The following is a 14874-nucleotide window of genomic DNA, read 5'->3' on the forward strand; positions in this document are numbered from 1 at the left end:
AAGTGGCAGCTATGATAAGAGCTGGTTGAATTCTTTTAAACACTAAGAAAAGGTGCTTCAGTGCTTCCTTTCATATCTCCTACAGCATAAGATGTACTGGTTCAACCTTTATAAATAGCAAGGAGATAATGCTGCTCCACAGTTCCTAGCAGCAGCAACATTTGAAGTGGCACTCCACCCACAACAGACATACGTCAGCAGCATCCAATGTCTCTTGATTATGTAGCCTAGCGTAAGTGCAGTTCCTTCCATCCATCCATCCATCCATCCATGAAGATGAAGCAGGTCATTCCAGATGTCCTTCCCCCCATCAACACTTTCCAGCTCTTCCTGGGGGATCCCGAGGCGTTCCCAGGCCAGATGAGATACATAATCACTCCAGCGATGTTCTGGGTCTACCCCGGGGTCTCCTCCCAGACGGACTTGTTCAGAAAACCTCCAAGGAAGTCTCCCCGGAGGCATCTAAATCAGATATCCAAACCACCTCAACTGGCTCCTTTTGATGCGAGGGAGCTGTGGCTCTACTCCAAGCTCCCTCCGGACGTCCGAGCTTCTCACCCTATCTCTAAAGCTGAGCTCAGTCACCCTTTGGAGGAAGCTCATTTTGACCACTTGTATCTGTGATCTTGTTCTTTCGGTCACTATCCAAAGTTCATGACCATAGGTGAGGGTTGGAACGTAGATGGACTGGTAAATCGAGAGCTTTGCCTTGCAGCTCATCTCCCTCTTCACCACAATGGTTCAATACAACGCCCACATTACTGCTGCCACCGCACCAATACGCCTGTCCATCTTACGCCCTATGTTCCCATCACTCATGAACAAGATCCTGAGATACTTAAACTCCTTAGTTTGGGGAAGCAACTCCCCCTAACCCAGAGGGAGCAAGTGTAGTTGGATTCTCTTAACGTGGCAGTTGCGTTTTCCCAAGTCTGCATGATTTATCCATTACATCTCCCCTTGACCTCATGATGTTTTCCATCAAAGTCAAAGAAAACTGGTTACAAAAAGACACAAGCCTTAATGCATTCAACTACTTGACTGCAACCCTTGACCTAATTCTAAATGGTAGTCTAACTTCATGCATGGATTAATTGGAAAATACTAGTAGCTGCAAAAAAACCCACATATTTCAGGTCAAATCCTAATAAACTGAGACACGAAGACACAACCAACCTACCGTGACAGGGTGGGTTCTGTGAGGGATCCTGCCCTCAGTCTGAACTGGTCGAGCTCTGATCTCAGTTTCTCAATCTCGTCTGCCAGCTGCGACTGGACGAAACAAATTGACAGCATCATTACAGTCTGTTATATTGCACATCCAAAGAATGATGATCCCAGTATCTCCCACCCCTAGTTACAATGGTGCATGTTAGTTCTGTGGAGTGACATGGCTGAAAGCTACTGCGGCTTATTAAATCCATCTTGCTGAATACTAACTGACACAGGGGTAATTGCCACTGTTTTCCATACTGCTTATGAAATTCAGCTCATTACCCTCACCCCTTGCGGGAGTTTATGAATAATCAACAGTAGAACTCTCTAAAAAAATTAATCTAATACCAACAATCAACCTCGTTATTTCTCAATCAAAAACTTCATCATTAAGGCATGCAAAATGCAGGTGGCTTTACAAAAACAGAGGTAATCATTTCTCCAAGTTGGAAACCTACTTTTTCTTGGATCGACTCCTCGTACTGTTTTCTGTAACCCTCTGAGTCTTGAATTAACAAATTCTGCAAAAAGAAGAAGAAGACTCAGTGTCTTGTCCACATCGTCTGGACTAGTTATGTATAGGTTTCCATATTTCACCTTTTCTTCTAGTGCTGCCATTCTCTCTTTCAGGTGGAGCTGCAGACGTTCGTTGGACTCTGTGAGGAGTCTGTCCACTGTGTCTGAGAGTCGCTTGTTGTGCTCTTCGTTCATCTTTTCTCTCTGTCGAGCCTGGGAAAAAAAAAACAACATTATGATCTACCAACTGAAAAATGAGGCACCAACCCCTTTACAAAGCTACCTTCCAGTATTCATAAAGAGGTCATCTGTTTTCGGAAGCTTTTGATGTGTTGAAAGCGAATAATTCACACAAGCACCTCCCTGCATGACCTGGAATAAATCACCATACAACTTTGCCCTGCATAATGTTTCCAATTATGGGTTAAATTCAGGTTTGCTCCCGTCTAGCTATGAGAACAGCAGCAACACTGCCTGCTAATCAGTGTGGCGTATCGCTAATTATGCTATTATGCAAATAAACCCCAAGCAGCCGGTTTTAGAAGAAGTCTGTGTCTGAAAAAGGAAGGTCAATAAAGGTCACAAAAATAGGAAAACAACTCCCTTTAAAAGTAAAATATGCAATTATTTTTTGCATTGGCTTTTTTTTTATTCATTACCAAAACAAAACTCAAAGTCGAGACCTATTATCTATCAGTCAATCACTTGAGTTTCTACTGAAACGTCAATATTCACCCATCAAACCTAACATCCAACAGTAAATAACTATAATTATGCTCATTATGTTACTTCTGCACATCATAATTTGTTTTACTCATTTATTTATGCTGCATTTTTATATAACTACCGTCTTTATTGGTGTTTATGTCTTCTTTTGCAACTACCGCATGCCTCCACTTTGCAGAAAGCTGCTTGGCAAGGTTACAATTCTGCTTCCACACAATATGCTATTCTCTCTCGAGCTGGGGTCTCCAGCAAAGTGTGAAGATGCTCACATAATCGAAAATGAGCCATACATGACTGCATCGTTTGTAAACATTTTACAAACCATTCTGTCGACAAAGTGTGCGAAAACACTCATTTGGTCAACGTTCATTGGCGATAAATGAGACAATGCCATCACTTGCAGTCGCCTCAAGCTGTCATGCTCATGCAGGAGTGGCTGCCTGGTTAACGCTGCCTGGCACGACGCCTCCGCAGTGACTCACCCTCAGCAGCTCCTGGTTCTTCTCCTCCAGCTGGCATTCCAAGTGCCTCATTCGCTCCTCAATGCTCCCGTGACGCTCTTCCGCCTACAGTTGGATCACAGCATAGACATGACAGAAACGAGAGAAAAAAAAAAACAGAGGCCACGATTATCTGTGTGTTTGACAGCCCAAGGCCCAACAAAAAAGAAAAGCAGTGGCAACAACACAAGCCAAAGCCTCTACCCCAAACTCAAAGATGGATATCTATTGTTTAAAAGCATAACTGGAAAGAGAGCTGATCGAAACAAAGAGGTGACGAGGAGAAAGATGGAGAACAAGGCCACCAAAGGACAGAATGAAAGAGGAAGAGAGCTGCTCCAGCGCTGCCAAGTATGAGCTCCAGCCAGAAGTGCCATGCAGCTGTCCCATAGTGGTAGAACAGCCAGAGCAGAATCCCAGTAAACACGTTCGCCACAAAACACTAATAAGATAAATGAATGAAATCTGCTCTCTACAGGAGTTGGCAGTAGCTGTGATGCCCTGTGGGACTACCTTCCTAAGAATGGAGTTCATGTCTTGGAGTTTAGCTTCCATAACAAAGTGATAATCATCAGGGGAGGAAGAGGAGCTGGAGTCAGACTACGTGGCCGAGGAAGAGGAGAGGGACATGTTGAAACGTCATGACATGACACCACATGGACACTTACAAAGGTACAGAAAAATCTAGACATGAGGCCATCTGTGGGAATGTGTTAACCGAATATGTGTTCATGTATGGATATATGTGCACGTTCTTACCTTGGTGAGGGCTGCTATCCTCTGGGCCAGTTCGGCCTCCACCTCCGGCAGCGTCTCGGCCTTCCTCATGGTCTGCTGGAGCTTCTGCTCTGCAAGCTCCAACCTCTCCTGTAGCTGCCGGTTCTTCTCCTCCATCTGCACACAAACACAATAAAGACAACATTAGTTGTTAGCTATTCAGAGGATTAATGGGATATCGCATCTCCTGTGTTCAGTGTAAGGTTTTTCAAATTACTGAAATGATAAGCCTAACAGGAAGCAGAGCGATCCCAGCCACCTTGCACCTGATTCTACACATTTTCATAGTGTATGAGGGTCTACTAAAAAGTTTTGGGACTGTGCCTTTTACAATTCAAAATCTATTTATATTTGGTTGCCTCACTGTTGCAGCAGCCTCCTTGTGCAGTGTTACACAGCTGCCAGTGCTCCAGCAGCATGTTCTCTAGAAGTTCCGTAATGTAAAGTACTATCTGTGATGACTGTGGAATCTTCCAAACTGCGCTGAAATCACAAAATTGTGTTGTTATGGCAAAAATCCTTAACATAATTAACATACTGTGATTCTATGCAAGACACATTGGAACACCCACATATTACATCATAGTTGAGGTTGTTTGCACCAAATATTCTCCCTCAGACACCTCAGAATGTTACAGGAGAACTGTAGCCCTTGGGGGACTAACTGGGTCAATATATAATTGTGGGACTTTTTGTAACATAGTTGACAGGTATCAAAGTTGACATTCTTGCTGTTTTCAGGCCTAAAATCAACATGGCCGCCTATAACCAAACACCACATGGCATTTTTACAGAAAGATTCTTCTAAATATTATATATACAATTGAGTAAAATTGAAATCAAAAGTTATTTCTAAAGATATTGTAGTAAACCTGTTGACATGCCATAAATCCACACTTGACTCACACACTACTTTATATTAAATAACTAAGAAAGCCTTGGAGTCTGGTCAGTCTTTTCTTCAGGAAGAAATGACATCATGTGGAGCAGGTCATGTGATCTGGAATTAACACACTTCCTTGAGAGGTGTTTTTGTAATGAGAAACTTAGCTGAAAGTGATACAATTTGTTATTTTCAATATAAAATTTGATATATTGCCAAAAAAGAAATCTCTGTCATGATTATCTCAATTTAATAAAAAGAACATAATCAAAACAACTTTTGAACAAGCTCAGTATATTATTATTTAGCTAAATGGAAGGTGGTTGTTAATAAATTCGGACAGTTTTTAGTTGACATTTCAGCGATATCCAGTCAACTTTTTGATCAACGCGCTGATATCTTTACACTTAGTACTGGAAAAAGAAAATCTTTCCAGATAAAAAAAGATACTTGACTTTACTCAATAATTAGTAGTAATTGCTAACTTTGAAATATAATACATATTCCACGATCTAAACCCTCCAAAGATCTATATAGCAAATACTTAGGATGCTGCTTATACACTTTGAGCCAATATGAGATTTTTGATGTAAAATATTTGCAGAAAGCTTTATTTTGAAATACTTATAAATCATCACACATCTGAGTTAATTAATTCTACTAAAACAGATGCTTTTAATATAAAAATGCTGGGCTTGCCGCTGTGGGAATGTACATCGTCATTAATTTATCCCAACAACAGGTAATCATGAAGGAGGTGTGATTGCAATGGCAGCAAACAGCAGCGACAAATTAAAATAGGAGATCAGAAAACAGAAGATGAATAAATTATGATAAAAAAAAGCACTTAGAAAAATATCTTCAAATATCCTATTTCAAATAGTCCCTTCAGTCAAAGGTTTTCTGTGCAGTGAATCAGAGCATTTACAGTATTTGTGTTGTGCCCCCTCTGAGAAAACCACAAATGTCTTCTACAAAGATGGATCTCTTCCTTCTTTTCCCTTTAATGTCAGCAGTGCATCATTGGCTGTTGAAAAATAGAATCGCAGATATTTGTCTGTCGTAGGAGGACTGGCTACTGAGGGCTCTGGCAGTGTGCCTTAGCTCGTCTTTAAAATAGCACCATAACAGAGTCAGAATAGCAGCAGCTCGGCACTTGCCAGGAGCGACAGTGGCAACTTTTACTCAGCAGATCCTGGTAATTGCCCTGATTAAGCATTCACATACAGTACACGCCATCATAAAGAAGGAAATGAAACCTAACATTCAGTGAAACTGCCAACAAGTGACTTATGTTTCCCTGTTGCACGTTAAGACTTCTCACCCCGCCTTGCTCAAGGCAGTTTTAAGACTCTTTTTTTTGGAGCTGGCTTGGCAGCCTTTGCCGTTAGCGACAGATGCTCTGCTCCCCAAAGCACCGGGCCTGGCAGCTCAATATGCAATAATTAGACTGGAGTGGGCTAAGGCTGCGTTGTGTTGTGTATGTCAGTGATAGTTTCTGTCTGAACTCATCCCACTGGTGTTTGGGATGACACTGGGGGAAGCATGACAGTTTGTTTTTGTTTGTGATATCCTCCCCAGATGCCCTTCTATCTTTTTTTGCCATTTTGCTCACCATTTCTCCTCATCCCTTCATTCCTCTGTAGCAACGGCCAAGCCAGCACCCCCTGGACAGCTCATCTTCAAACATCAGCGGCCTGATCCCGGGGTTCAGCTGCTGGCACAACAGCAAGCAAACCCATCACACAGCCAGCGAACAAGCGTGCTTGTGTGTGGCAGCAGGAGCTCAAACTCAAAAGCTTCAGGGCTTATTTAGGGGATTCCTCAACACATCTATTTTCTAGATCAGAGGGGTTATTTTGTTAGTGCAGTTTTAATGATGTGCTTACAGTTGGTTGTGCATGACAAAAAATGAAAGCTAAACATAAATGTTGCTAATAATGTGAAAGTCTCATGTGGTGGAATTCTGTTTTTATTGTGTTTTGTGCTTGTTAAAGAGGTTTAATTCTGCCTTACAAGCCTATAGGGACTTTCTGAGCTGCTACAACAGTAGAAGTAATAATTGTATAGTTCAAACTTTACATAATCTTGACCTTTCACTTGTGAGGTGGGCCTCTCAGTATCTTCTGCTAACTCTAAAATGTCTCAGCCACAGGAAAAACATCAAATGTTTTTGCTATTTGCTGCATGACTGAACACAAGTGTCTTCACACTCTCCCAGCATTTGAACAACCGAAGATCCAATTCACTTTAATTGATCGCAGTGTCAGCACAGCAATGGGAAAATCCTTAGTGTTAGCATGCTGTGTGGCTAATGTAGCTAGCATTAGCATTAATTTTGACTGTATGCCCACAAGTCAGAACTCTATCGAAAATGAAAGGGAGAGATCCAGAGATGGTGGAAACTTTAAGACCATTTTAAAACCAATACACAAGCAATAATAATAAAGTAATAAGCACAACAAACCATTTGGATTCGTGTGGTTTCACATCATCTGTTTTGCAGACTAGTTGTTTACATCTGTTTGATTCTCGCCTTCTCTCTGTGCTCACATGTACAACAGCTTTTTAGCCAAATTCCCAATAAAGCTGTTCTCATTTATATATCTTTTCATTTCATGAGACTTTCAATAGTTTGCTGAGAAAGGAGCTTTAACTGTGAAATTGCCTGGTCTAAACCACCTCATATGCAGCAAACCCAAACACTGCTTGTGTGTCTCTGCGATTACTTCTGCTCATATTAGTTTGATACTCTTTCCTTCCAGAGCTCAGCTGGTGCTTAAGCCCGCACTTATGAAAATGTCACTCAGTCTTCTATGGTCAGGCAATTTATCTAATTGGCTGCAGTGAATCACAAAGAATCATCAAAAGGAGAATGAATCTGTACCATCGTTTGATGACATTGTACAGCATTATGACTATTAAGGAGATGACTTTGAGTCATGTGCATCTGCTCAAACTAAACATTTAAGTAAAAAAACATCAAAATTCCTTCCAGTAGCAATTTCCTCTGACATTATCTGACACAATGTCAAGAGGTTGTCTCACTGCCAAACCTCTGTGGAAGAAGGCAGAGGGCTCTGTTAGCTGACAGGATCCATCTTACACAACCGGCTGCATTCATGGTTTGAATTCTTCACTGGATCCATTTAGATTATGGAGAAATATGACTGATGACGCAGCCGTGAATGGTCCGTTTCAGCTGCCACCTGGACCCAGAAAGTTCGAGAGCACATTGCAGAACTGAAAAACAACCACGTGGCGTCACAAACCTTCCTTTGACTTTACAGACCTGTCTGAGGAACGCCTCCTTATTGGCCAGCTCGTTCTCCAGCTTGTCATTGATGTCGTGCACGGAGGTGGACTCTCGCTGGGCGCTCAGGTAGCGTTTCTCCAGCGTGACGATCCGTTCCTCCATGTCCTCCTTCTGACACATGGCCTGCATGCAGAAAAACAGTGAAGTCAGAGCAGGCCTACAGTAACACAACAAGCAAGCAGGGCTGGACACAAACATCCGAATATTTGGTCGTTGTGGTGTATTCAAAAATTTATTTTGAGATCCGAATACTCCGAATCACGTCACACTTCACTTCACCCGTGTTTGTAAACAGAAGACAAAATGCCGAAGACGGAGATATCCATGCTAATGCTAACGCTGTCGGACTCTGAGATCAATGTGCCAAGCGAGAGATGGAGCAGTATTTGGCGAACTCTGCTAGAGTCCAGTCTGGCCCACTTGGATGGTGGAAACAAAACTGTGACCGCTATCCTAAACTGGCATTTGCAGCCAAATACTGCCACTTCCACCCTGTCGAAGCGCATTTTCTCAAAGGTTGGCTACATTGTGCACAAAACCAGGAGTTCGCTTTTGCCAGAAAATGTAGATATGCTCATCTTCCTCGCACATAACATGAAGAGAGAGTAGGTAGGCTACTGAAATGTCCGTTCTTGAAATGCCGCTGTTTCAATTGCACAACTTCTTGTTTTGTAGAAATATCTGTACATGTAAATATATGTCACTGTTTTGCACTACCTGTCTTATTCATATATATTACTATTGTTAATAGAATTCATTAGGTAAATGTAACATTTTCTAAATGTCCCTAACCCTTGCCGGTGAGCCGATTATTCAATTAATCGGCATTAACTGAGCCCGAATATCCGGAGCCCAGAAACTGCTATTCGTACCAGCCTTTTAACCAAGATGAAGGCGCTCTTAAAACTTTTGGATGTTAAAGCGTACAAAAAGAGGGAAAAAACCCCACATTTTTAGCTGCTGCTCAGCTTAACTTAAAGTCAAATCGCCTGCAGCTCTGCCTCTAGTTTGCAAACTCACAGAAGTGTTTTGCACACATAAATTTTGCAGGTTATTATCTGCACAGGCTTATTACTTAATTTCATTACTGAAGATGAATTATACAAACTGCAATCCAGGTGCATGTTATTAATACTGAACCTCCTCAGTGTTTATTGATGCTAAAGATAAAGGCGCAACATGTTTCCTCACATCTAGACTTCAGTAGATCCATACATGACACTGCAGTATAACCTACACAAACAATATAGCTTCATAAAGCACAAACACACAGCTGTGATCTTTTATCTCACACTGCTGCCATGAAACGATGCTCCCCCCTCCCCCCGCATGGAGGCGGCATTATCATAGAATTTCTGAGAGTTAATTTCCTGCATGGAGAATAGTTCAGGACACAAACGGCACACATTGTTTCAAAACCACACAAAATATAATAGTTGTTCTGAGAAAACTGCTGCTCTCAGAGGACGCAGTACGGGGTAATAACACACGCTCGGCCCGATAAGGCTGTGTTTGCCAGGCCACAATATCTGCCTCTGCCTACATTATTGGCAATCAATAGTCATTCCAGCCGAGGGGCCATAGGGGCATCAGCTTATATTCACAACCAGTGCCCTTCAGTGAAATTCAACCTCACACAGACGTACTGTATACTGAATGAAGCTATGATTGGGCCCTTAACTGCTGGTTTATGACACGACTTTCTCATTTCTCCAGGAAAGCCACTTTCAAATGGTTGCGTTACACGTTGAAGCAGCTCCAGAAGCAACCAGTGGTGGAAGTAGAAACAGCTGCTTGTTCTGCCTGGAGGCTTTTTTTTTTTTCTCTATTGTGTGTCCTTGAGAAGTGTTTCTATGATCAGCCAATTTGCATATATAGTATATTTATAGGATCCACTTGCTACTATGTGAGGTAGACTTTAACAAAGCCGAGCGCTTTCAGTCGCATGTATTCATGTGAGATACATAGAATCATACAGAAGGAGGCAGTGTGAGGGAGTATGCAAATAAAAGCCTTTTTTTTAGGCCACTGCTAGCCCTCTTTGATGTCTCTCTTGCAACTGTTATTCCCTTGCAAGTGTGTATGTCCAAGTGTCCTCAGAGTGCGTGCGTGTGTGTGTGTGTGTGTGTGTGTGTGTGTGTGTGTGTGTGTCTGTGTCTGTGTGTGTGTGTGTGTCTGTGTGCGCTGTAACCTCTTTGATGTCCCTCTGGTACTTGTTGTTCATCTCCTCTGACTTGATGAGGTCCTTGCGGGCGGTCTCCAGCTCCTGTTCCACCTCGGACACCCGGGAGGAAAGCGAGGACATGCGCTCCTTCATCTGGGCCAGCTCGTAGTTCTGCTTCTCCAGCAGGTCCTGAAGCTCCACCACCTGGCTCGCCTCGTGGGCCGACTCCAGAGAGCCGTTGGACAGACGCTGAGGGAGAGGAAGAGAGACGAGTAGGAAAAGGTGAGCAAAAAGGAAAAGAAAGGTTGGCCAAAGAGCTGTGAAAGTTGCCTGAAACATACATTCAGTCTAGATGTGGGGATGTTGCTGGATTATTTTGCTTTTCTCATTTACAAATTATTTTCAGGAGTAATTTGGGGTTTAAATCTCTGGACAACTGCTGAAAACTAATTTAGTTGCATTTCTTGTCTATGCACTTGGTACAAATTTCTAATCATCTCTCAGCAATTTCACAAATGTTCTCAAGAACACCTATGCTGCAGACTATTTTTTCCAAAAGATGACTCACTTTTATTTTTGTCCAGAACATAGGACTCACATGGATGTGAAAGCTTTTTCCCTGTTTTTTTCAAGCAATATTTTAAGAAGAACCTTCCTGGCAGTTGAGGTAAATCTTCTTTATTTTAGTGTTGCTGAGGATTAATTTAGCAACAAGAAAAGCACTCAGAGAGCGCAGTACTCCGCCAAGGCTGCTCAGTCGTATCATTTCCGACGGATGAAATCTCGGAAAAAATTAGTGGCAGAAATCACGGCAATATAGAATGTACCCACAGATAAAATTATCTTGCACTGAACACAGGCGTGTGATATGCATGTGTACGTTATGTACGGATACTGAATCGCGTGACCTAAATACGTAGCGAGCGGTGGGAATTGATGGGACTCAGAAACATCCCCACAATTTAATCATAAGTCCGCAGCGGTGGGTTTGTAGCAGGATCGCAATCATGGTGTCATCAGCAGGCAGCTGATGTAGTGTTCACATGTAGTCATAGTTAGAGTGATGCCATCTCACAATGATATAGGAATCTTTAACAAATCCGTGGATCCAGACTATAAGCCGTATCACTGCCAAAATCTAATCACTTGGTCCTTGTGTCATTTTTGACCTTCCCTGAAAATTTCATTCAAATCCATGATTCAGTTTTTGAGTAATGTTGCGTAGACAGACACAGACAGACAGACAGACAGACAAACGTATTCCACTCGTCACATAACTCTGCCTTCAGATATTTGTGGATGTTTACATGTTGAACTGCTATATAATCACCTTGTATAGTGTTGTTTGTTTATGCAATCTAAGGATTTTATAATGTGTCATCAAATCACTTTCTCATTAAAGGTTTTAAGAAAGTTTTGATGGGTCTAAAAGAAAAAAAAAGCACCCAAGTAAATAAATAAAGGAGCAGAAGTTTGAGATTTGAAAGCAGGAAAATAGACACATTATCGAGACTAAGAGCGAAGCAGATGGAAAGCAGTTTTCAGATTTCCTGTCATGCTTCGGGTTCCCGTGGCGTATTCAAGTGGGCCTTGACAAATCAGTCTCGCTTCCACTTCAGATACCGTGCCTCCTTTTGGGAGTTACACACATTAGCACTCTAATAAATTCAAGTTCAGAAGCTCAAGGCTTTGGTTCTTCCCCCTGCTTTGATTTTGGATGGCGACAAAGAATGGGTGACTGAAAATCACACCAGACTCCACTGGAGAATTGCTTTGACACTTGTGTTAGTAATCTGATCTGCATGAGGTAGATTAATGAGGCGAATTCCAGAGAGATTCAACTTGCACAGGGAAGATTAACACGTTAGAACTGATCACCAGTAAATAACAGTTTGAGATACCAAAGCTGTAGTTAATGTAAGACCAAGGAAAGGTGATCTCTTCATTCTCCGTCTTCCTCTGAGTCTCCACTGCATCAGGAGCAGCTGCCCATCCTCAACTATCCATCTGCGAGGACAAACCTAATTGGGCCTCTCTGTCTGCTGCCGCTGATCAATGATTCACCTGAGCAGGGAACAGGACTCACTAAATCACACGGCTGATTTTAATACCGGCACGCCGGCCGCTCATAAATGACAGACTTCAAGAATTTAGTCCTTCTTTATTGCTAAAATGACTCAGCTGTCCCACTGACGACGCATCACGCAGCTCTGGCTCCCATTACTGCACTCGTTTCACAGTCTCACAACATTAAGACACGTGTTTTTTTTATTTGATTTTATTTTAGGACTGGGAAGTTTAAAATGGACAGTCTTTTATACGACCGGCAAGAGCAATCTGAGATTTTAAATGCTCCCTTAAATTATCTTTTACTTTTAATTGTTCTTAAGTTGTCCAGTTTTTGAGGCATCTGAAACATCTGCTGTCTCTCCAGGATAATGGAGAATAGATTTTTTTTCCAGCAATGAGAAATGTCGCAAAACATTTTTGCAGGAATGTGTTTTTCCAGAAACGATGGGAGACATTGGAATTTCAAAGCAATATTTCTCTTCACAGTGAAGTTTGTGGGTTAATCAGAGGACCAGGAACATGTTTCCCCCCTGGCAAGACCTGTTGATTTTGCAATTCTGTACTCCTGCGAGCACCACAGACTTAATTCAATTAACCTTCATCTTACTCAGGTGGATTCAAAGGTTGGAGACACACTAAATACAGGTAGTGAACGTGCAGCAAAGTCTAATCCATCAGAAGTTAAAGCCCTGCATGAAAAATCCTATGTAAATCCTATTTCACTACTACTATATGACATTATTAGATTATTTATGCATCAGTTTGTCAGCAACATCTAATTGCTAGAGTATACTTAGTTACTTTATATAGTTTTACATTCAGGGACAGTAGATAAATCTGAGGGTTTGTTGGATGATTAACGAGAGGGGAAAGAAGAAAGAACAAAGCCTGGATACACAAAGAGAAGGTGAGAAATCAAGAGAAGTGAGAAGTTTTGAGGGAAAAAAAAAATCACTGTTTAGTGGAGGTGTTAACGACTCACAGGCATCTCAAAGCAGACCCAGATTTCAGCTTTTCTTACGAAGCTAAAAAGGTTGGAAACCCCTGATTTGACCCTGTAAACCCCAAAATCCAACAGCAGGTTGGAAAAGCTTTCTATCCTCAACACAAAACAAAAACGAACAAAATGAAAAAAAAATACTCAAAAATTACAGTAAGTCACCATGTTTGACATTAATCAAAGGAATTTAACTTCAGTTTTTTCTTTACCGTGATTTATAAATTACCACGGTGCCATACTGTACAGAAGAGATTTTGAAGTTCTCTCTACTCCTACCCATGGTTGTGCTGATTCTATAGTGAAGAAATATAGTGGAGATGGTGATATAGTGGAGCTCTTTAATGGAATATCTCCATAGGGGTACAGAGGAACATTTCCAGCAACCATCACTCCTGTGTTCTAATGCTACATTGTGTTTGCTAATGGTGTTGAAAGGCTCATTGATGATTAGAAAACTCTTGTATAATTATGTTAGAACATGAATAAAAGTGTGAGTTTTCATGGAAAACATGGAATTGTCTGGGTGACACCAACCTTTTGAATGGTAGTGTGTATTTAGTTACTTTCCTTTGCTGAAATAAACCCTATGCATACCTAAGCTGAAATTATAGCTCTATACATTCAGTATGTTGTTTAATTAAAGTACAATTTTGAGGTATTATGTTTAATTTTGTGCCACAATAGTCATGAATACCAGCACTTCTTTCATACCTGCTAACTCTGCTGAACCAACCCATTAAACACCACTCTAAATGACTACTTGCATGATATGGAAACCATAAATATAAGCAATTGAACACTAGAAAAAAACAATTCACCTCACTTCTCAAAAGTTGTCCCAAGTGAAGGAGTTGGGAGGTTTTTGATGACTGCAATAGTGAAACCTGGAGCCAAAATGGCCGTAAGCCACTGCTGCAGGCACTTTAGTGTGAATAAAACCCAATGTGAACACTAATAAAAGCAAGACAGTTATTAAAAGAGGAGCTATAAAGGCTACATTTATGCGCAGTTTAACTTGTTAATAAAACACTACAAATACACTAAGTGGGAGGCAGCCATGTTGAAATAATGACATTATTTGGATGTTTGCATATTGTTTCCATTCTAATTTTCCCAGAACAGTGTAATTTATGAAACAGGTACTACATCAATTTTTTAGCCATGTCCAGGATGTGTCAGTGAAATGCAGTGAAAATAATTCAGAACCACTGCTGTGCTGGATGATTACTAAATGAAAAATTAACAAGGTGAAGCAACCGGCTTCATCTGTCAGGCCTACGGCCCTGGACCACTGCACTCCTCCTCCTCTGATTAATTTGTATCAGGTACAGCTGGTCCTGCACCTTTGTCCCTGTCCTCACCCCGCCCACAATCCCCGGAGTTGGATTCCAATTGGACCAGGCAAAGTTAAGAAGGCTCATTCACTTAGCATTCGGCGGAGGTTCTGTGTAGGAGACATAGAGCCGCCTGGTGAACTATTAACCCGTTGATGCCTATTGTCACAAATTCACAGCATACCACTTTCATTCCGAATGCAGCCGAGATAGCGTATACGTTCCCCCAATGCTGGTTTGTGTATATTCAATACGTACCTCGGAACCTTTTGCAAGCACTGGTTTCTCGTAGGACCGGTCGGAGTGGGACCTAATTATTATGTATCTGTTCTATGTGTCATAGATAAACAATCTCCACTTATTTTAGCATCAG

General features: G+C 41.6%; 1 protein-coding gene across 8 annotated transcripts in view; it reads right to left on the reverse strand.

The window, feature by feature from the left end:
- The window catches only part of ppfia2 (PTPRF interacting protein alpha 2), a 212095-nt gene that overhangs the window by 41122 nt on the left and 156099 nt on the right, over window positions 1-14874 (reverse strand). For all 8 annotated transcript variants that reach the window (XM_055006697.1, XM_055006694.1, XM_055006695.1 and 5 more), the window contains 7 exons: window positions 10125-10346; window positions 7910-8056; window positions 3717-3851; window positions 2940-3023; window positions 1813-1944; window positions 1674-1736; window positions 1181-1272 (listed from right to left, as the gene is read on the reverse strand). In XM_055006697.1, coding sequence (XP_054862672.1) covers window positions 1181-1272; window positions 1674-1736; window positions 1813-1944; window positions 2940-3023; window positions 3717-3851; window positions 7910-8056; window positions 10125-10346 — 875 coding nt within the window. The remainder of the gene's footprint in view (window positions 1-1180; window positions 1273-1673; window positions 1737-1812; window positions 1945-2939; window positions 3024-3716; window positions 3852-7909; window positions 8057-10124; window positions 10347-14874) is intronic.

The sequence above is a fragment of the Amphiprion ocellaris genome, chromosome 21 (genome assembly GCF_022539595.1).
Source record: "Amphiprion ocellaris isolate individual 3 ecotype Okinawa chromosome 21, ASM2253959v1, whole genome shotgun sequence".
NCBI classification, from domain to species: Eukaryota; Metazoa; Chordata; class Actinopteri; family Pomacentridae; genus Amphiprion; species Amphiprion ocellaris.